This window comes from Nipponia nippon, unplaced genomic scaffold (genome assembly GCF_047370975.1).
Source record: "Nipponia nippon isolate SJK-2023a ecotype South Korea unplaced genomic scaffold, ASM4737097v1 scaffold_5, whole genome shotgun sequence".
In the NCBI taxonomy this organism is placed as follows: domain Eukaryota; kingdom Metazoa; phylum Chordata; class Aves; order Pelecaniformes; family Threskiornithidae; genus Nipponia; species Nipponia nippon.
This window is the reverse complement of record NW_028262369.1, coordinates 50863970-50886476: the sequence shown is the minus strand read 5'-3', so window position 1 is coordinate 50886476 and position 22507 is coordinate 50863970. Positions and strand designations below refer to the sequence as shown.

Below are 22507 nucleotides of genomic sequence, written 5' to 3'. Positions count from 1 at the left end.
AGCGGAGGCAGGCAGCGGTGGCCCTTCCTCTTTCATTCGAGGCTTCTCCTGCCCTCTCTTCCTTCCTGCCTTCCTCCCCCGGCCCCTGGATGTGCAGAGCGGAGAGTTTTGAAACGTTTCGAGCAGTCGGAAAGCCCCGAGTCCCAGCAGAGCAGCAAAACACTGCCACGGTGCCAAGCGTGGTCCCAAAGCGCAACTGATAAGGAGAGGCAGGGTTTTGCCAATCAGATATTTGAACAGAGCTGTTGCTAGAGAACATGGCAATGGTGAGTAAGAAGGAGTCCAGCTTCTGCTCTGCCTCCCCTGCTATCATCTGTCCTTGTTTAATACCAATAAATAGCATTTATTGGTATTAAATAAATAAATAGCATTTATTGGTGGGTAAAAAACTCTCCGAGGTACAAAGGGAAGGGGGGATCACTAGTTATTTTCAGTCGCTGAATTTGCAAGCTGCCGTATCAGAACATATTCGCTTATATACATCATGGTACATATTTCAAGCAATGCATCCAGCAAATAATAAAGAGAATATTTATTTCTTGATCTGTTTTCCTCCCCCATGCTGCACGTTATCTCTGGAAGCCTGACAGCATTCAAAGGGTCAAAGCTGCAAAGACCCACCTCGCGTCTGCTCCCGCTGAAGTCAGTGCCACTGATTGTGGTGAGAGCAGGCTCAGACCCTGAGCGATTTTATCTGGTACAAGCCTGCAAAGGTAATGCATTAAAAAGCTGGTGACCTGCTAAATGTAAGTCAAGCTGTGACATAGCGGTTAGCTCGTGCTGAGGTCAGTGCCGGGCAGGTTGCTGAGTGTGAAGTTTCAGATGAAGGGCACTAAAGCTCTATTCATTAAATGGTTTTCTGCAAACATAATTAAGAGATGGTATCAGCGAGCATCGCTGCTGCATGCGCCGCTGTCGCTGCCGGGTAAATCTCAGCGCGGGTAAGAGCGCTCGCAAATCAGAGGTCTCCAAGCCTGCGACAGGACCCCGATAAATCACCAAAGCAAACGAGCTCTGCGGGCAGGTGGGCTGGTGCTGCTCCTGCAGACGTCAGTAGGAGCAGTGCTCCGGGCAGCTGCCTATGGCGGCGGGCAGGAACGCTGCCTCGTGGAGGGGCTTTCAGCTGGGATGGGATCCGCTGCTTCTTTAACACCCTGGTGCGGGTATGGGAAAAAGCTCCGGAGTCTGTGAGGCTTCAAGTAAAACCAAAATGAATCCCAAACATAGGGAATTCCCACAATCTAGGAACTGGGGAGGGGCAGGATTAGGGCCACTGGGATACGCCTGGATAATTGAGGGCTGCTCCGAACAGCTCCAATTTGGTCTCTCATGCCATAATGCATGGGTACCAAACCCTCCAGCACCCGGGGGGGTCTGTGCTTCGGGGCAGCCGTGCCTCCACGCAGGTGGGCTCGCTCCTACACCTGCCCTGGGTCTCCCTGCTCCCCCTCGCCCCACCGCGCTGTGCACAGCACCCTGCTGGTAAGCCTGATGAGTGGTGCAAGGGCGAAGGCTTTTGTGATCGTGCAACTCTGGGAGAATTTCCCCTTTTTTTTTTCTTTTTTCTTCCCCTCCTCTTTTTCCTTTGCACTGTCTTCTCTTTCTTTTCCTTCCCCCTGGCTCTTTGTGGCCTGTCAGCCCCATTTCCCTCCTCCCTCAATTCTCACTTAGATAAGTAAGAATTCTTGTGTTTTCTCCTACTCTTCCCCTCCATCTCCATCCTCACGCTCTCCCTTTTCCCTGGCTGGCTCTCCCTGCCGCACTTCTCCCCATCCCATCCCATCCCATCCCATCCCATCCCATCCCATCCCATCCTGGCCAGCCCCAAAGGGTTCAGGATTCAAACCGGGGCTGTCCAGAGCTGCCATCGCTTATGGAGGGACTGGGCTGGCGATCCTGAGGGACGAAGGTGACGCCTTTGGGTCCAAACCGACCCCAAAAATGAGCAGAAAGAGCAAAACGAAGCGGGCGCCCCCCGCTGGGGGAGCCCCGCCGCCACCGCCCCCCCCCGCGGGCCCGGCGGGCAGGGGCGGGGCCGACCGCCCCGAGCCCCGCCCCTCCGCCGGGCCCCGCCCCTCCCCGCCCCACGCGGGGGTGGGCGGTGGCGGCGGTTGCCGTGGCGACAGCGCCTTGCCGGCGGCCGGTTGGCTGCCGGGCCGGCTGACGGCTGGGAGGCGGCGGCGGGGCGGCGGGACGGGGAAGATGGCGGCGGCGGCGGAGGAGGCGGCGGCGGCGGCGGCGGGGCGGCGCTGAGGAGGCCCGAGGCGGGCTGAGGAGTGGCGGGGCGGGCGGGCGGGGGCCCATGTGTGGCGGCGGCCCCCCCCCGCCCCCCACTACCGGCGGCGGCGGCGGCGGCGGCCCCTTGGCAGCCAGGCGCCGCTGAGGCGGCTCCGCGGGCGCAGAGCGAGCGCGGCCCCGGCCCGGCGGCGGCAGGATGAAGTTCGCCGAGCACCTCGCGGCGCACATCACCCCCGAGTGGCGGAAGCAGTACATCCAGTATGAGGTAGGGCCGCGCCGCCGCCCCGGCCCGCTCCCCCCGTGCCGCTCGGCGGGGAGCGGCGCTGGAGAGGGACTCGGCGCCGGGCGGGGATGGGGGGCTTGGGGGGGGTGGGTGTGAAGCCGGCGCCGGTCTCCTCGGGGCAGGGTGGCCGGTGCCGGGGAAGCGCCGCCCGAGCTGCGCGGGTGTCCTCCGGCGCGTCCCGGCGGCTTGCGGGGCTGCTCCCCTGCCCGGCGGCGGCGTCTGGCGGCCGGCGGCTTCCCGCTTGCGCTCTCGGCGGGAGGAGGCTGTACGGGCGCCGCGTTTGTCCCTCGCGGGGAGAGGCCGCGGCTCCCGCCGCCCCCCGAAGCTTGGGACCGGTCGGAGGAAAAGCGCTGGGTGGCCGATTAATTAATTAATCGTCGCCGGTAAGCTTTTGGTGCGGGACAAAGGTCGGCAGAGGCGCGGAGCCAGCGGGACCGCCGTCGGGAGCTGTGCGGTGCTCCGCTCCCGGGCACCCCCCCGCCCCGGAGCCCGGCCGCGGCCCCGCCGCCGGTCGCCGTGGTTGTTCAGCACCACCGCCAGTTCTCGGCGCGGGCCGGCGGAGGAGGGGTGACTTTGGGAGGCGGCTCTCGGCCTCCCTCCGCGGCTCCCGAGGGCGGGCGGCCCGGGCACCCCCGCCCGCCGAGCCTTCCCTTCCCGCAGGCGTTGCCCTGTGAAGGGCCACAGCCTGGTGTGGTAGCGCTGGCGGCTTACCTGAGTGACTCAAAACAGGGCAGGAAGCCCGGCATCCGTTGCCCTTTCTTTTTTTTTTTTTTTTTTTTTTGTTTTGTTTTGTTTTTTAAATAAGGCTAGCATCTCGCTATTTCATACTTGATTTCAGGTGAACCGCTTGAATCGGGACATTTATGAGCACTGTTTACACAAAGTTCTGCTGCATTAATCATGAATTATTTGCAGAATACAGCTTTTCAGTTTTTATTATGCCAGCTTTCTAAAGGTCACACTGATTGCTGAGTTTCAAGTGATGCCTGACTTCAGTTTAACTTGATGAAGCTGAAGGTGCTTATTTGTAGTAAAACCATTTTTTATTTCAGCGTTAGCAGTAAAAGGGGTTGGCGCCAGTGATGTTGGTCTTTTCCACAAGTAAGAATTAAACCTAGACAACGGAAAGCTGATTACAGGAGAGCCACGATCACCAAAACTTCTTCACTGATTGAGTCAGTCAAAACCATACAACATTTGTTATCATTCGAAGGCCTGTATTTTCTCTCTAGGAGTACAATAGCAATTTATTTCTAATAACCCTATTAGTCTGTCTGCATTTGCAAGGAAAATCACATTTATCTTAGCTTGCTTTGTTATAATGCTGAACTTGAAAAGTTTATATCTGCCCTTTGGACCATTCCTTTGTTTTCCTTTACCTGACTGCAAAGGAATGGATGTTTAAATAAAAACTGCAGTCAGATTTGACTTTAGAACAAAACTGTGATCTCCTTGAGTTATGTGGAGAACTAGATGACCAAATAATGGATCAGTCTTTGAGAAGGAGGAAAACCATTGTCTTGATAAAATAAAGTACCAGCTTAGTTCTGCAGCGTGTCTCCGATGGGTTATCCGTGCAAGAGTTGCTTTCTGTTCCTGGAAACAGAAAACCTGTGTATCTTCCTAAGAGAAGGTTTGGAGGTGGGTCGGAGGGGAAGGCAAGGAGGAAGCGGAAGGGCAAAAGGCTTGACTACATGCTGACCAGACAGATGTAGAGGGGAGGGTAAAGGAGACCCAGTGAACTATGATACCTTGATTAATGTGTGAAGAACTCGGCTGCTTATCAGCCACTGTTTTCATTATAGGAGGTTAATTTTCAGATGCTTTAACTAGGGCAGTATTATTATGTCATTCTCCCTTCATCCCAGTTTAAAATAAAGGTAGATTTCAGTAGAAACTTCCTTCAGGTTGTTACTCTTTCTAGACTTTAAGTGATCTCCTCCTTGGACAGATAGCTTAAAGTAGAGTGAATTAAAGTAAAAAACCCACCCTCCTTTTTAGTAATAAGTTTCCAAACTCTTTGTTTCCCTTGTTGCAGCTGGCTGAATGTGAGTCAGTCTCCCGCTCATGCATATTACAGTAATGGAATAGTCTGGCATTTATTATTCAGTAACTGGTGGTCGTGTGGGTGCGGCGCATAAAAGGCCGGCGCTACCTCGGTTTACTTGTTGATTGTACTTGAGGCAAAAAGCATACAGCCCTCCTTTGTCAAGAAAAATTCTGAGAAAAATTCTCGATTAGTAAACGTAAGGCCAAACGCTGCTTGCGTTACTTGCGTGCTATATTGCTTACAGCAAGCATCATGGTAAAACTTAAAAATATACTTGTATATTTAATAGCATTATAATGTTTCTTCATCTGACAGCTTATATCTTTTCCTTCTTAATTAAAGCAGTAATCAAGCACTGTTTCAGAGTGACAGATCCTGTTGTGTAGGTTTTTAACTCTGAAAAGATTATTCCTGTTTCCAAGGACTTCCCATGGCAAGTTCAAGATGCCGATGAAAGGACTAGAAGATGGCACAGAAATTGCTTTTTTTAAGTCACTCTGTATCATAAAGCTCACCTGTAGTCATCTTACTTTTCTACTCTGATATTTGTAGTTATTTCCATTGGGGAGCAGGTGACTTACGCAGTCAGGCAGCCCCGAAGTGTGGTAAGACCCAGGTAACTTGTGAGATCCTCACCAGGTGACGTGTCTCTGCTTTGATGGGATGCGCAGCAAGTGTGGCTGCAAGGAGCTCTGCCTCGCATAAACTGCCAGGCAAACTAGGGGGAGGGTGTAATCTGCCGCTGATAACGTCAGGAAGAAGAAGGAGACTGTTGTGTTTTGAATACCTAAAATTGTAGTTTCACTTTCAGATGGTCTTTAACGATTTACAGTCCTCAGAGTTCTTACCATTAGCGTAATCTTTTCCCTCCAACAAAAATCTGTTTAAGTATTATAACTGTGCTTGTAGGAAGTATGGGAGTTGCCCGGGCTGAGGGTAGGTGTTCGGTCAGTGGAAGAGCTTTAGAGAGAGAAAAATCCATTCACTTTTTTTAAACTGGCAAAAAGAAGATACGCTTTGATAGCTATGCCTTAGATTCTCATTTTCTTTCAGCAGAAGCTCTGCAGTGACCATTACTGTCCATCTGCTTTTTAAGAAAGAACAACTTGGCTTGTAGAAAAGAGGAGAAAGGATGACATACGCTGTTCTGTTTCATTCAGCCTTTTGCAAAGTCATTTGCCATGACTGAGTCAGTGTTAACACGGAGCTTTACACAAACCTTGATTGACTTGATTTGACTTTCCATTCCCAATTTCCATTCTAAAGATTACATGAAAGCATGCAAATTTTGTATGTCACACTTAGTACGCCAACTCCATTCCCAACCGATGGCTCTTGAAACCTGAGTCAGTGCAAATGATCAGGAGGGCTTTACGGGAAGACCAGTGGCAATACGGTAGTATATAATCCCAATGTAAAGGGGCATTTTTACCGTTGAAGTCCTGAGTGTCATTCTCAGGCTACCCCCTGGACATGATTAAGAGTTTAAAACAAGGTACTGACAAACGCTTAATTTGTGGAGATGCTTGTTAAATATGTTTAACGCTAAATATGCCAAAGTTTTAAACAACTTTGGTCATGATTTCAACGTCTGTCATCCAAAAACTTCCTATTTGTTACAAGTAATGCTTCAAGTTTCTGTACCCGCTGCCTTCTCTGTGCAAAGATCGCTGCGGAGGGGAGCAGTGTTTTTCGAGGGGGGGTGTCCCAAGTCCGTGGGGTGCTGGCTGCCTCGCACACGCACCTGGGCCCTCGGCTCCCGCAGCTGCACGGTTCTCGCCGTGCAGCTGGGCTGTGACCCGTGGATATGCCCCAACCCTGGCAGTGGGAGTGAAAAGATTTGGTCACCTCCTTTTAGGGGATCTGGCAGGACATCTTCTGTAAAGTTAGTAGCCTTTTCCCAGCCAGTTAAATGATTGCTGCGGCATGCACTGCTTCAGCGCGCTTCTTGTCTTAAAACCTTAAGTTCTGAACCATTCATTTACTTTCGGTTCCTTTGGTGTAAAATATGAAAACAAACAAAATGCCATTTTTTTGTGTCAGACAACAGAGTTCTCTTTTCCACATAGTCAGTGCTGAACAAATTAAGGTAACTCTTAGATGAATTTCAGCTGATGCTTTTTTTGCTAAAAGCATGCTTCACCGCATTTAATGCGCATTTTTTGATGCAGCGAAATTGTTGGGTTGCTAGTCTTCTGTTTATCCACAAATCATGCTGCAGATTTCCTTTGCCCTTGTGTCCATCTCTGGAGTGCTTGTAGGAGAAATAGGAGTGTGTTGCTCCTTCTGCTCAGACTTCTAAACGTAAGCGTACGTCTGTGCGTCCGGCTGATGGAAATGCGGTGGAGTTTTACAGTTGCCAGATGGCAGTTTTGTTTCAGTTAATCTAGCCTGAATTTGTTTATCTGGATGCAGAAGTCTGGTGGTATTTTTAAAGAAAAAGTGCTTGATACCTTTGGAATCGCAGCATCTGCGGAAGAAGGAGAATCGCAACAGTTATTGCAGGTACAGACTTCATGGGAGAGACGGGTAAAAGGTGCGAGCAGGTGACTTCCCTTCCTTTTTAAGGAGACTTCCAGGTTTTAAGGACTTTTGCCTCTGGAGAGGAGAAGCAGGTTGCCACGTTTCAGAAATCACTTCTGCGAGACGTATCCTCCATCAGGAAATAGGTGGGGAGAACGAAACAGCTAGCTGAGGTAGCCTGCTTGCCGTCAGGGTCTCTCTTCCAGAAACAGGCTTTCTGTTTTTGGGAGGTGGCCAGTTCTGCTCGTCAAACCCTGCTTCATGATAGGCAGTTCACACCCAGGCTTGCCACCTCCTGACACAAATCTGTTGTGCTATTTCACTATTTGTCCTTCTGAGTGTTAGCGGACGAGCTTAGAGGAGCATAAGCAGTTTGAAAGCTACTCGTTTAAAACAACGGTTTTGTTCAAGCGTTTTAAGGTTTTTGTCCTTGAATTTGTTCACTGTCAAGGTTTGACAGTTGCATTTTTAAGTGTGTTTTCTTTCTGTGTGGTTTTTTTTTTTTTTGTTCTCCGATATACATTTATACAAGTTTACCATGGGTGCAAAGTGTATCACTAGCACAAGATAAAGTAAGGAAATAACCCTATTTGCCTAGTTTGAGGGCAGAAAGAGTAATTCTTAAACCTCTGAAGTTGACAGGGATGGACAACTTCTGGAAACAATAATTTCTAAAATTCTGTATTCTAGAGGACTAAATACTTTAGGTGTGAAGGAGCACTGAGCCTTTCACTTTCAGGTTGCTGGTTTACTTTTATAGGTCAGGTAAGCAGTAACAAAATCTGCTGCCCTGCAGCTGCCAGATTGTAATATGTCAGTCTGCATGGGGAGAGGTCTGCGGGACGACTGACACCTTCAGCTTTCAAGGTTGTTTAGTGCAGAACTGTCAGTGCTGTGGTCCTTTTTAATTTGTTTTTTAAAATGACTGGTAAAACCAGAGATGGGAAGTATACTGCAGGTTTACCTCTGGGTGGGTTAAGGGACGGAGTTCTTACTATGGTGACTTTCAATTTGCTGTCTCTTCAGGTTTGTTTATGCTATGCCATGTGGTTGTGGTTCATGGAAAAAGTTATCGGTAGGCAAGGATGACGAGCGGCATGAAAAAGGGGAAGGCTTTTTGACCCCTTGATGCAGGGAGGCAGATCATGTGCTGCTGGCCAGTGAGTCACGGAGGGAAAAGGACCGCAGCAGCCAGTGTTTGGGAGGAATTTCAAAAAAGCACCGAGGGTAAAGGAGAGCTGTGCCGCTGGAACGAGGATCATTCAGCAGTGGCTCAGTTGGGAAAACAATTGCCCAAGTGACCTTTGAGACCTCTGTGGACTCGGGAATCAGACCTTTGAGAGATGTCTGAGCTGCCGGTGTAGCTTGCCACCTAGGATATCTTCTGATAAACAGACATGTCCTTTAGACCTTTCATTTACTGAACAGGATCGTAACCACCATGTTACAAGAGTGCTGAGTTTCCAGCTGCTGAACTGATGGTTTTTGCCTTGAGGGTATTAGGGAATTTGTTATTTAGGCTGTGATGTTTTGACCTGGGGGACGACGACACACAAGATGGGAAATGCAGAGGTGTAGGATTTATAGAAGTATAGGATATGTTGGGAAACAGGCAGAAGAGGCAGGAACTAGAAAAACCTGAATGAATTTTGTGTGTTAGATTTCCGTGGGCTCAAAAGTGAGGGAATAGCATCTAGTTTTTGCAGCAGCTGCGTGTGAAGCACGCTCATGCTCAGTATGTGCATTAAGATGCCTGTCTCTATCAAGTGATGTGGGGTGTGTGTAAACAAATCACTTTGCAGGAGGAATGGGCCCTTCCTGGTGGCTTCTAGTTCCACAATTATGGTTCAAGCTATTCCTTCAGCCATTGATCTGAATTCAGTTGATTGTTTACTTGCTTGCTCTTGTGATGTGAGAGAGAGCAAATCTTTAGTCTATGGCTGCAATAATACCAGCATCTTAATTACTGTCTGAAAAGAGGCCTTTTGAAAAGGAGCTGCAAGCGATGAGGTTTCTGATGTGGTGCCTCCCTCCTGACTCTGGTAACAGAAGGGGTTACTGCCAGGAGTGCTTGATACTTAGCTGTAGGACCACCTTGCCTCCTGGTCCTGTTGCCTGCACTGCTTATCTCTTGCACCAGCAGTTGAGCGTGGGTGAGCGGCTTGTTCCTGTGGTTTCTGGGAGGCAGCTGATGGTGCCTCCAGGACGTGAAGACCTGGTTAATAATTCTGGCTGGTGTGAACGTTGTCCTTCAGTTTCCACCTCAAGAGAAGGCCGTCACCCCTGGTTCCCTAATCTCCTTCGTCGTGTTGTCTTCAGCTTTTAGAATGTATGTGTATTTCTGTTCTCCTGTATAACAGTGAAATCAGAAATCCCTGAGGCTGCTTTTCCTCCATTTGCCTTGACAAACTCTTGTGTGTCACGCAACACGCAACAACAAAAAAAAAAACCAAAAACCCAAAAACAAAAAGAACCCCCAAACCTCCTCCAAAAACTCCTTTAATATCCTTCCAACCAGGAAACATTTTTCCAAAGGAAGATGTTGAAAAATACAGTTGGAAGAATTTTCATAGATTAGTAAGGTAACAGGCTTTCAACAAAGCAGTCAGTAAACATGAACTTGTGTTTCTCTTGTTAACAGAAATACATGTGATAGCGTTGACGTCACGTTCCATAGCTTTATGTGTCAGCCTGGAGGATAAAAGGGTTTTAATTGCTTTTGTTTTCAAACAGGCATATCAAAACAATGTAAATTTTTTTTTTTTTTTTTAATGCTAACTGTATTCCTTGTTCTCTCCCTTGCAGGCTTTGAAGGAGATGCTATATGCAGCTGTGGACCAGGCCCCTTCTATAGAAGGTAAGCAAATTGTAACTGAGAATCATGTTTTTCTTGGCATTGGGTGCTGGACACGTAGTCCTTCTACTTTTCTGCCCTCACTCCTCCTAAATTGGTAAACTTAACACACTGATGGGCAAATGCCTGGCCTTTCACAGCCTGTGTGCTATTTTTGATTGTTAGAACTCGTTGTCCTCTGTCATTAGGACAATAAATGTCTTTGTATAGTTTGGGACTTCAACAGCTGGATTCCTCCTGCTTATAAGGGCATTCACTGGTGGAAGTACTTTCTTCATCGCTTGAGAATAGACCTTTGTTTTCCTGCGACAGCTAGCCACTTCGGGAGATAATTGTGCTAGAGAGGTGCTGGTTCCTGGTTTGTTACTGGTGATCTGAACTGGAAGAGTCTCATCCTTTTGCTCTGTGTCCTCCCTGAATGCTGTGCTACCTCCCGTATGTGGACATGAGTGTATTTTCTTGTTTGCCTGTGTTTATTGCCACTGAGTATTCTAGATTATTTTAGTACAGCATTTGGTTTTAAGCTCACTGCATTTTGAATAGTTTGTTTAATTAAGTGATGATCTGTGCAAAATTTCTCAACAGAGCCCTTTCTTTATCTTTCTTCTTCGTTTTGTTGTCTTTGAAGTACTGAATAGGTTTTGCCTTTACGTTGCTTCACTCCCTATTTTCTTGCCCTTCACGTGGATTTCAAACTGTTTTTTAACCTCCTTACTGTTATTATTTTCACTTCAATTGCAGTGCAATGTTAATTTCACTAACCTCTTTGAATGCGGCTCTGGGCTTCTTTCTTGCATATTTATAGAGCAGAAGAACAACTGCTGCTTCTAGTGTAGTCAGTTGGCTAACATGAATAATGCTAGTCACTATTAACGTTAGCTTATTAACTACTTTGCGTTGATTAGAATCGGGAAATGAGATATGACATAGTTAAAATAATGTGGAATATTAATTTTTTGGATTTAACTCTACCTGCTCTTTGATTAGAATTTTAAAGGAAAACCTGCAATAGTTAACAGACTAAGTGTGTGTGTGTGTGTGTGTGATGGGACAATCTTTCCTTACGGACTTCAGAGGTGCAATCTAAGCTGAAAACTTCATTGAAGCAATGCTCAGGCAGGTATAATCTTTAGGTTTAACTCGACGCTTAGTTGCTCGCTTGACTCAGGCTGCTAATTTTGTTAAATCAATCACCCTTTTCTCTAAAGCGCAGGCCCTAGAACTAGATTTCTAAAGGTTATGGTCCTAGCATGATCTAAAATTTATGGGTTATCTTTGGAAAACTGAGGAAAACTTGCCAGCAATACACTGGCAAAAGAGGAAAGTCTGGCTTTATTTTTTTGAGTGGCAAATTGCTTAAAAACACCCACAAACCTAGAGGACCTTTCTCCCCAACAGCAGAAAACCAGTTTTTTAGCTAAGAGGAACTAAAGTGTTTTGTGTAGGTCAAACCAACTATCTTTATTAACTTTTAAAGATAACTTACTAATTTTGTTGAAAATCCAGCATTAGTTTTATGGAAGACTGGAGCATTTACAAGACTTTCTTTCTTTCTTCTATCCATCACTTTATTATTGACAATGGGAGCAAATGGTGTCTGTGCTAATAACGTTTTGTGGTCTAATGTTTGAATGTGACTTACTGAGTTTTGCTTGTGATACCTAGAATGTCAAGGTGAGCCTTGAGTTGCTAACCGTAAAACTCCGAAGTGTTATAATTCAGCATTTTGATTTCTTTTTTTTCAATGCTTGTGGCATATTGATGTTCCGTAATGTGCTGTGATGTTTGTGTGTAAACATATTTGGCAAAAGGAGAGAAGGTGAGGAATAAAATGGTACATTATTATATTATGCTCTTTTAAATGTTAAAAGAACTTTAACTTGTGCTTCTGCCTCCTTTGATGCTTTCAAAACCTCAACAAAAGGGAAGTAATGACTTAACATTGTTCCACTTATGAAAAGTGTCTTCTGTTCATTTTTGTGGGATCAGGTCTCTTCCTCTGTACTGTAGAGAACGAAGTAATCCAAATACTTTGAACCACCCGTATTTAACTCTGTCTTGCCTGACCCACTTTTAAGTAGAGAGCAGCTATGCCAATTCCTTCACCTTTTGTTCGTTAAGTGAATGTGAGTATGTGTGTGGCTGTTGGATTTTTTTTTTTTTTTTTCTTTTTCCTAAAGTTTGTTTCCAGTGTGTTCTTTCCCTCTCTTTTTCTCTCTGCTTAGAGTCTGTTTTGGTTTTTAGTCTCTGGGGTCCTTTCTGAAAATGGTGTGTGGCTCAGGATGGGGCCAGGCTACTTGCGCTGGAGTGACTGAGCCGCCTGTGTGGGCAGGTCTGTTTGAGCCAGTGAGTTCTTCTGCCATTGCCCGTAGGAGTGCAGAGGTGACAGAGGGAAGGCAGGTGTCTTTCCATGAGCTGCAGCATTAGGAAAGGCTTGTACTGGAAATGGATCAAGACCAGGTGTTTTTCTATCCCTGTTGCTTACTTCCTTCTCCTTTTAAGCCCTTCTGCTTACAAAGTGTTCACAGAAGCCTTAGGCCAGGGGTAGTGTGCGACTGCATACAAACTGTGCCCAAAACACTGCTCTAGTCCCTATCAGAGGAGATAGAGCAAGTTCCTTGAACTTCGGGGGGGGGGGGGGGGTATGTAGCAGCTATTGTCAGGGGCTGGCTGCTGGTCTGCGTGTTTTCAGTTTAATATGGATTTTGTGATGGATACTTCTGTGTTATTTTGAGTTTAGCACAGAAACTACAGGACTGTGCTACTGAAACCGATCTTCCCAGTATGAGCCTAATGCAATCTCATTTTAGACTGGTCTAAAAATCTGTTTTCTAATTGATCTGGTTGATCACAGACACACTGTAGATATGCACAGTTGGTTTTGATTTACGTTACCTGTATTGTAAAGCTTATCTTCAGTTAATACATTGGACGGAAGAAAAGGGAGTTCTGTATGCCAAAGCCGAGGCTATTCCTAGTTCTTATTCTGCTCGGCTGGATGTGTAATTCAGGACTTGTGAATGAGTTTCTTAGATTTCTGCTGTAGGCTGCTTACCATATCAGTTGGCGGAATTTGTATACGTACAGAAATGCTTTGTATTGCTTAGTAGTATGCTGGAAGCATTCTGGAAACTCTTTGGAAAAAAAAAAAAAAGTGCTACCCAACCAAGGTGTGTTGTAAGTAATAGGCAAGGCAGGTAATAGGTGAACCATCCATCATTAATAGCTTTCATTGGGTTTGTATTTAGGTAAACAAAGCTAACTTCGGAATGACTGCTAAGCTCTGTGACTGATGGTCCTAGTGCTATTTTAGCAGACAAAGTGTTGCTGGGAAGAGGATCTTGGATCTAAATTGTGCAGTTTTTACTCTGCTGGTTACCTACTTATATGGTGACCCTTCTCATTGTGCTACATCAAATCATACCTGTGTCTATCTGCTTTTTCCTGTTTTCAGGTAACAAACACAGACTGTGATGTTATACAAAAAAATCCCATAGATGTGAATAAGCAAAACCTGTCAAGGCAGAATGACAGGAGGAGAATGTTTATAGCTGTCCCCTGACACTGTTGCAGGGTGCTTTGGATCCTTGTATGTCATGAGAGTTATACCAGACTGCCTGTCTCTCTTGGCAGCTGCTAGCTGTACACATAGATTTCTTTAATCTATTCAAAGATACGATTTTTTTTCCCCTTGTCTGCCTACTTTGTAACAACGATTTTCTTTATGCCACTGTTACTCCTCTAGATTCTTATAATCTTTTTACAAGGCTTTCCCCTGATGAAACTGCACCATCCTTCCGCCTGAACAACATCTGTACAAAAAAGTATCAAATGATGCTTGATTCCCAGCTGTATGATGGGACCTGCTTGGATTTCTGGAGAATTCTTTGATGCGTGTTTGCTTTGTTAGCTGTTTGTTACGTGCTGCTTACTGTTACTGGAGCAATCTGGACGAACTGATGCTGCCACGATGTTATTCTCGGCTTCTGAGTCTTTGTGGCACGGCAGGAAGGCCTGGGTGCAAGCGTGCCAGGTCAGCGTGAGCAGGCGCCCCTTCCTCGACCCTGAGCTACCTTTAGGAAGAAGCCGTGACAATTTAGAGGTGAAAATCTAGCGTAGCACTTGTTATCTCTGAGGCAGAATGTGCAGTATCACAAAAGCATGAGATACTGACCTCGCCACGAGCATTTTGATTTTTTTTTTTTTTTTTTTGCATTCCTTGTTCCTCCCGCTGCTTCCCGTCCCATTTGTCACCTAAGTGGAACGGGTTACTGGACCACTGTTGCTTGGAGTCCTCCCGATTATTCCACTTGGTGAGCAGATGCGTTGGCATCTCCCCGAGCTCCTTACCATGCAGCTCTTCTCAGCTGCAGTGGAGATGAAAGTGTGGCTGTAAATTATTCATTCTGGTTATCTGCTCGAATGGACAGGGTCCACTCTAAATATTATTTCCTAGAATATTTGTCTTTCAGATATTGAAATTTAACCTCCCTTTAATACTTGTGTAAACAAACGTTGTTGTTGTAATATCAGATGGTACAAGAGCGTTCTGTTGTATCCTCTTATTATGGAGATTACTTACTCCGCTTAACCCCAATCCTGAGTTCCAGTGGCACCTTTTGAACGAGGATCACTGCCTGTTGAGGGGCTGTGTGGGGCTGGAATGGTGTGACAGTGTAGGAGTGGGGAGTAGGGGTGCTTTGAGATAGAACTCAAACCCAAAATTAACAGGTGACGTTGAAATAACATTTGATTGATAGGGGAAAAGCTTTAGTGGTAATGGAGATCCTCTGCTGGTACTTGTAATCTGTACGGTCACCTGTTTACTTGCGCTAGGTTAGAAAAGCAAGAGGTGCAAGTTTGGGACATCCTGAGAGTGCCAGCACTGGCAGCGTGTCCCGCGTGGTTACACCCTTGTTTCTGCTTTCGTTTGTAATGCAACTTAGCATGTTCACTGACAGCTACAAATCTTTAGTTTGGATTTATTTCTGCTACTAAATAAATAAAATAGTATTCTTTAGGGTGATAAGTAATCTTAGTGAATAAGCAGGGTGTGGGAAATCACATTCTTTTTTTCCAAAGGAAGTTATGAGGCTGACAATTCTTGTCTGTTATATGCAGGCATGCTTTGTAGGGTTGATGAAAGGCTTATGGTTTGTCTGTACGTATACAGTTGTCTTCGTTGTATTTCAAAATAAACATTTATTTCCAATTGCATAAGTTTACTTTGTAGTGGGTTGAGGTTTTGTTTACATGGGAGTGCTTAAGGCTTAAGGGAGTCTTCAGCAGAACGGCTTCACGTCAACTACCATGAAGCAGCCACAAGCAGATTAATGCTTTGTCTTTATTTCGTTATGTTGTTGCACACCCATGAAGGACATGGGGATCGGTGTCCTTCTGAAGGACGCATGTGACTGAAGGTTGGTATCCTACACCCTAGGTGCTTATCCTCGATTCTGTGCAGATTATAATTCAGTCTGGAGGCCTCTGTATTTATAACTAGTCTGTAAACTAAAACAAAACAAAACAAAAAAACCCAAACACAATCCCATAACAGTCCTCTTCTCAGTTGGACATCTGATGCCAGGTATTGGACTAGCTATAGAAAAATAGGTTAGTGGGCTGGCTGAAAACGTTACCTTCCAGGGCGTGCAAACGGTGGACAGGAGGAGAATTTGGCTGCATACCAGCATTTAGAGAAGGAGGTGATGTCTGGTTTCTCTTACCTTAGGGCAATAAAATTTAAAAGGCAAATAGCGCGTATGGTTGGAGTAGGGTGCAGAGTAGTGTGAGAGAACAGCTGGATGATCACTGAAATATTTGGAGCACAGATGCCTATATGGAAGTGTAGTGTACCGTGTTCTCATGTAAAAGTAATTTTGCTATCAAAAGCAGTACAGTGTTCACAGCAAGTCAGCATTGAGACTGACCGTGGTGCTTGCTTTGTACCAACGCGTAACGCTTTCTGTTCATTCAGAGTAATGCAGGCCCACTTATGCTGTTGATATGGTGACTTCCTCAGAGGTATGGAGGACCAAGTGGTTGAATTCTGCTTAACCATTAATTAGTGCACATGGGTGTGGAAAACAAAATCAGGTAAGGTACAGAGCTAGAATGATTGAGAGTAACTTGTTGATAGTGCAAGCAACCGGCCACTATAAGTTTTGATTTTGTTACTGTCACATAAACCACAATTTCTCAAGTTGTGGCATAGGAGTACGTTCAGAGCTGTCTCGGCAGCGGGGAGCCGCCCTTGCTGCTGTCCCCGGGGGCTGGCGTGTTCGGGGTCCTGGCCTGCGTGCAGGTGCTGGTTCCTGTGGGCTGCAAGTTCGTGTGTATTTTTGCACCTGGCTGTGAACCCTTTCAGTTGTTAGAAACCGCTTGCTCCATAAAGCCCGTGGGAGAGTACCCCTCGTGCTCTCTGGACTGGCGTGGGACCATGCAGGGTAACGAAGAACGTTGTGGTGGGAAGTAGTTGAGCAGGTGGATTGTGTACATTACTGTTTCTTTCTGAAGGAAGCTTGTGATTGCGGTTGGTGGAAGCACTGGACTTCCTCGCACTTTCCATTTGCTCCGTTGCCAGCGCCTGCGCTGCTATGCTGCTTCATCTGTGTGCACAAGCCGTGAAGCTCGTGTTGCTTCTGGGCAAGCCTTTTTTCGTTTTTCTCTGTCTTCTGATGTGTTCTGGGTAACTTCCTCAGCAGCTCAAAGAGCTCTGAGGCATTCACACTGGGGGAAGAACTTGAGTCCTAAGCGTACCAAACAGTACAGGTTCAAGGCTGCTTCTGGGCTTAGGGACAGGCAGTTAATTGCTTTGAAATTTTGTTTTGTACACATTTTTCTTTACTTAAGCAGCCTGTGGTATTGAGTACTAAGAGCTATTAAACCCGGGATAATCAAAGAGCCGTATGTAGCTCAGGAGGTAATAGTGAAAGCTGGACCTGGTAGTCAAGGCTGGCCCATACGAAAGGGCTGCACCTAGAGGCAAGTTTCTTTTGTGAGTTTGCAAACTGCTTATCAGTCCAGCAGCAGAAAGGATGTAGATGATTACTCGATGATGTATGTAGGGTAACAGCAACATCAGAAACGCTCAACTGTGCCTTTTTTTTTTTTCTTTTTCCTTCCTGCATTTGCTTTCCAGTAATTTAAAAATGCCAGTCCATTACCTTTTTAGTGGTTAGAGGAATTAACAGTGCTTATAATTTAACTGGTATGTGCCAGGTTTCATGTTAGTGGTCAAAACTTGAGGGTTGGAAAGTAGAAAAAGATTCGGAAAGCTGCAAGATTGACAGACAGCGGTGTCTTCAACGAAGCACTCCTGAGACAACAGCAAAACATCAAACAGCATTTTGGCTGTAGACATGAAGAAGCGCTGCACGTGTATATACAAGAGACCAGTATTTATTGCTTTGTTTCAAAAAAAGACTGCTCTAGACATCTTAACAGCAAGATTTAGTGTGCGTGTAGGAGGCAGCCTCTGGGTTTCTAGTCATTCCTTTGGCGCAGTATTTGCAATAGGTGACTTGAATTATTAGACAATTAAGATTTTGGATGAGACTATAGCTACTTGGTGAATAATGCAATATGAATTAAATTTGATTGGTTTCTCTCCCTTTAAAAATGCATGCTGTGGGCAAGGGAATGAGCAGAATATCCCTGGAAGGAAATCTCATTCTTCTACATCGTAGCTGCTTGTAAGATGCCTTAGAAAAATGGCCAACCTGCCAATACCCCGTGGAGTCCTGACATCTCTGTGTGATGCGGTGGAGGAGCAAAGGCTGTCCCTGGGCACCCTGCTAGAGCGGTCCTTTCAGTTGTGTTACCTTCACCTGCTGTAAGGCCACACCATGCAGTGGCTATTGCAATAATGGTCTTTGAATGTGAGGAGGTCTGTCTCTTTGATGAAGTCATTTTAAAATTAGCGAGGATGCAGTGAAAAGTCAAGCCACTCCTGGTCATGTTTCTTTTTCCTGATTCCTGAAGTAAAAATGAAGGCTAGTTGCTTATTTCACCTGTTTTGTTTATAGTGTATCTGTAGCCTTGCAGTTTGACCCCTTTTTAGTAAAAGTAGATAATGAATTAATTTTAAAAAGTAATTGTGCTTTTTGTAAATACGTAATCTTTAGTTACAGTGTAAAACTGTGAAATTACAGCATCTTAGTTTTACAAAGCCACAATTAAAAAAAATTGAGTTAAAAAATTTTTTTCTTCCATTTATTATGTGGCCATTTAGCTAATAAATATATTTTAGATTGTTTTATCCTACTTTGGTAGCCCTTTTCCCCTGAAGTAGTACAGCCTAGATGTAAAAGTCCAATCTTACGGTTCTCTTCCCCTGTGAACTGAGAAGGAGTGTAGCTTCAAGAAAACTGTAGAGAGGTAGAAAGGATATTTTACTAACGTGTGGTATGACAAGAATACCTAAAGCTCGTTAGCTGTAAGGCAGCAGCAGGACTGTGAGTCAGTTGTGTATATTCAGCTAAAAATCACAGAGGAAACTGCAAGAAAACACATAAATCTACTTTTCAAAGTAGTTATTGTTCTGTCCAGGAAGGTGGCTGGCATGGCAGCGGGCACCGAGTGCCACCGGGATGGTGCAAAGCCCGCGGGCGAGCACACCCCAGCCTGCCCGTTTGCGGGCGCTGGCTCTTGCTTCGTGCACTCAGCAGCTCCCCTTCCCCTCCACAGAGGGGGAAGCCTTGTTTGTCTCCTGGGAGGTGGAAAACCAATTTCTACTTCCTGATGAGAAGCTGACAGGCTATTTGACTGAACAAGGGAGGCAGGCAGCGTGATTGGGAAGAGGGAAATTGCATGCCGTAACACACCAATGTAAATGCAATTTATTTTGCATGTGCTATATAGCTCCAGGCACACATTTTGGGGGTGTGAGAATTTTTTGCATGCTGAAATGTGAGCTCTAAATAGCAAAAAGAGGCAAATTTGGCATCCAGACTGTGTTTATAATCTTGGTTTTATTTTTACTGTAATTGCTTAGCATGCTTTTATGAATGCTCCTAATGTATTTGTGGGGCAAAGTGCAGAGAAGCTGAAAAGATCAGGGCGAGTGAGCCGTTAACTCGGGATCTATCTTGTCCCACAGTTGCAGACTCGTTCTGACATGTGTCGAAGGCTGCTATGCTGGTACCACCTTTGCTGGTGTCCCGTCCCTGCGCAGCTCTCCAGGACAGCTCTGCTGAGCTCCTCGCTCCTGCTGAGACGGAGCAGTTCTGTACCAACCAGCCCGTCTAGCTGTCAGTCCCATCATGTGTCAGCTATAGGGAAAAATGGGCATCCTTGGTCTAAACCTCCATTCTTTGTTCTCATTGTTTCCTATTCTAGCTGATTGGTCATTTGTATGAGCTTGTTGTGAGTATCTTTGTATTTTAAATGCTGTGTGTCAGGGCATCAGCAGCATTTACAGTATGGTTGCTCATCTCTGAGCCCAGGTATGCTTTTTAAAGGCAGCAACCTCATGAGCACAGCTGTAGGAGTGAGTCACAGGCAATGCAGTAAAATGGAGTAATAACGAGCAGGATTGGCTGATGTACCTATAAGGTAAATTCTATAAATAGGTTAATGGAATTTGGCTTGTACTTCAGTGCTTTGGTATGACTTTGTCTTCCCTAATCAGAAGTAGCAATTAGAAAGCAAGGGCATAAATAATCTGAGAGCCTGATACGGCATTCCATGTTACTTCATAGTCTTCCGTAAACGTCAAATGGTCCTTGAGCTCTGCAGCAGCCCAAGGCAAAGGTTCAGTTTCTCCCATGGCCAGCCACAGGAGAACGCACTTCTCCATTAGCCTGGGTCAAGGCTTGGTTCTCCTCAGACCCTGGTGAACACAGGTGCAGGAAAACATTTATTGGGAGTTTTGTGTCCTTTTGAAGCCTTTAAGAGATTACAGTTCACTGTAATCTAGAGACAAGAAGACTTCCCAGAGAGGGCAAAGGAAAGAGGAAAATCAAAATACCTTTTGCTCATCTGTGATCAAACTGAATTAACCTCAGTGCTCACATGTGGTAATTGTGTATACAGAGGCTGCGTTTGTGGGTTTCAGATGCTGTAGATGATGCTCTTAACACACAACGTTCATTTATGGTGTGGCTTTAAGTAGTAGGATGTTGATAAGACTTGTTTATCAAAACTTCATGTTTCACAGGGTAAGTCGGTAAAATATGGATTGTGAATGAAATTTTGAGCAGTTGGAGGCAGAGAGGTTAGAGAGGATGCCGAGCTTGTGGGGTTTGCCACACCCGATCAGCCCCGTCTGCTGTAACGATCCTGGCTGTAAGGTGACTGCTGTTTCTGGTGAGCACTTCGGATCCTGCAAAAATACCCTCTAGCAGGTGTGAGTTTTAGCAATACATCAGCAATGGGGAGCCTGCCACAGCTTTAATACTGATCTCTTCAGCAGATGTCGTCTTTGTGGTGAAGCCTCAGAAGGTGAAAGACCAAGAAGGATCGTGAAGGGAAAAGGTGCACAGGTTCATCTGCGTGCAGCCAGCCTGCCAGGAGCTGGGTCGGGGCTCGGCCCCCGGCTCTCGGAGGGGCTGCAGCGCGGAGCGGAGCTTGCCAGGCTGATTTTGGTTCCTGGCTCACGCTTCCATGTACATGTGGACGCTGTTCTTCCCCAGCTGCTGTCTTTGGCTCTGGTGTTAGCTGCACCCATGTCGTCTTACAGTTGAAGATGAGTTTGCTACTGTTGCTGTTAAACAGGACTTTGAGCTCGAGTCTCAAAGGCTCCAAAGGTACTGACAAAAGAGCTTTCAAATCTGCCCCTCCAGTTTTAGAAATCGAAATGCAGCTCAGCTAGAATTGATCTGTACCGATTTCCCTTTCAGTTTCTTCTGCTTTCAGCCAGCTCCTACAGATTCAATTCCGGCTTTTGTTCTCCGCTGATTGCGCTGGGTTGATGTGGCCGCATGCTAATGCAGCGTTCTAGATGGAGCAGATGTGCACCCGCTAGCTTTCCGGCTGAGGAGGAATTCAGCCTTGGAAGGTGCGTGATCTGGGCTTGGACTTGCCTAAGCACAAATCCGAGTAATGAATTAGTCATCAGACATGGAATTCATTTCCCTGGGGACATGGAGAGAGAGGCTGGTACAGCCCAGCTGTCAGTCAGGAATTGCTGATGCAGGAACTCTCGCCAGCCGCGAAGGTTGGTTCCCCCCACCCCTGCTAATATAGTAAGGCTAGGTTGCCAAATCCTTTAGTTCGGTATTTCAGTAGTAACATGAGTGCTTTATAGCGTGTGCTTAAAGGCTTTCGTCTCTTTACCTAACTCGCATAAAAATGCGTTAACTGGCTATTTTGAAACTAAAGGCAGCAGACCTTAATCATGGCAACTCTGCAGTCTCCTACATGCGAGGCAATTTTACTGAATCCTATTTATGTGGTAAGCAGGGTATGCCAGAGGGGTTTGCCATCCTCCATACATTTCAGGAGTGATTTCGTGGTTATTGACATATACGGGTGATAATGGGGTGAGTTTGGGAAGAGATGTTTCTGCTCCATCACCTTCTCATCCTTGGCCACAACGCTCATTTTCTTTTGTTTTTTCCCCTCTCTTGTTAGTGTTCAACTGTAGCATGTGGCTTGTGGTGGCTGGTCTCATGTATGATAATTATTTTTTAAGATGTTTGGAAGCTTTACCTGTCAAGTACGGAAGAGAAGATACGACATTGTGTGCTCTTTTGTACATCACTAGATCAATGTCTGTTTGAGGTTTTCACTTATGTGCATCATTTTACTCTTATGGTTGATACTGTGAGCTTTTGAATGTTGGTGGGTTTTTTTTTGGTTTTTTTTTTTTTTTTTGAATACTGAATAATGATACCAAAGCCTTCCAAATACTAGCTTCCAGTTTGCCTTAACTTTCTGGTACCCAAAGGCTTGATTTTTATTAACTCCTATACTAAAATGTGCTGGAAGTGCAAAATTAAATATCGCAGGGAGGTTTATTCTGAATATTGCAAGAAGCTGGGATTTACATGAAACTGCACTTTATACTTGCACTCTTTTCTCTGAATAGTTTGCAATTACTTCAGCAAAATCATGTTGGAGTTTGAAAATGGTCTTTTTGTCAAAGCGTAGTCTGGAGAATGGAAGCGTTCAGTTTCTGGTGCTGTAATGTTGCTGTATAATCCCTTCATACCAATTACAGGAGATCCCACCTGAAATATTCTAATTAAAAAAAAAATAGAGGGGGGAAGAAGCTTAGACATAGTGTCAAATACCACAGCTTCCTTGAGCTCTCTTGCAAATACGCATCAGCCCTTACAGTCTTCATGTGGCTCTGCTGTTGTGAGATTTTTAAACAGAGAAAGTAAACCCCAGTAAACCCCTCAGAATATTGCCCCATGTCAATACAGATTTTCATCTTTTAGGAGTAGCTTGTAGCTCTAACCTAAAGAGATGGTATTATTTCAATTAATTTTTTTTCAGATGACAATATTTGGCTCTAATGGAAAGGAAAAAACTGCCAGTGTGAGTTCTCCTCCTGTTCTTATGTTTACTTTTTCCAGCCCTTTTGCTAGGCTAAGCCAATATGCCTTGGAGT

The 22507-nt window shown here is 45.6% G+C and overlaps 1 protein-coding gene across 1 annotated transcript in view; it reads left to right on the top strand.

Annotated features, from left to right (window-relative positions):
* Positions 1-2203: 2203 nt before the first annotated feature.
* Positions 2204-22507, top strand: part of XPR1 (xenotropic and polytropic retrovirus receptor 1) — a 117479-nt gene continuing 97175 nt past the window's right edge. The window contains exons 1-2 of the mRNA XM_087730927.1: positions 2204-2503; positions 9900-9951. Coding sequence (XP_087587053.1) covers positions 2435-2503; positions 9900-9951 — 121 coding nt within the window. The 5' untranslated portion in view covers positions 2204-2434. The remainder of the gene's footprint in view (positions 2504-9899; positions 9952-22507) is intronic.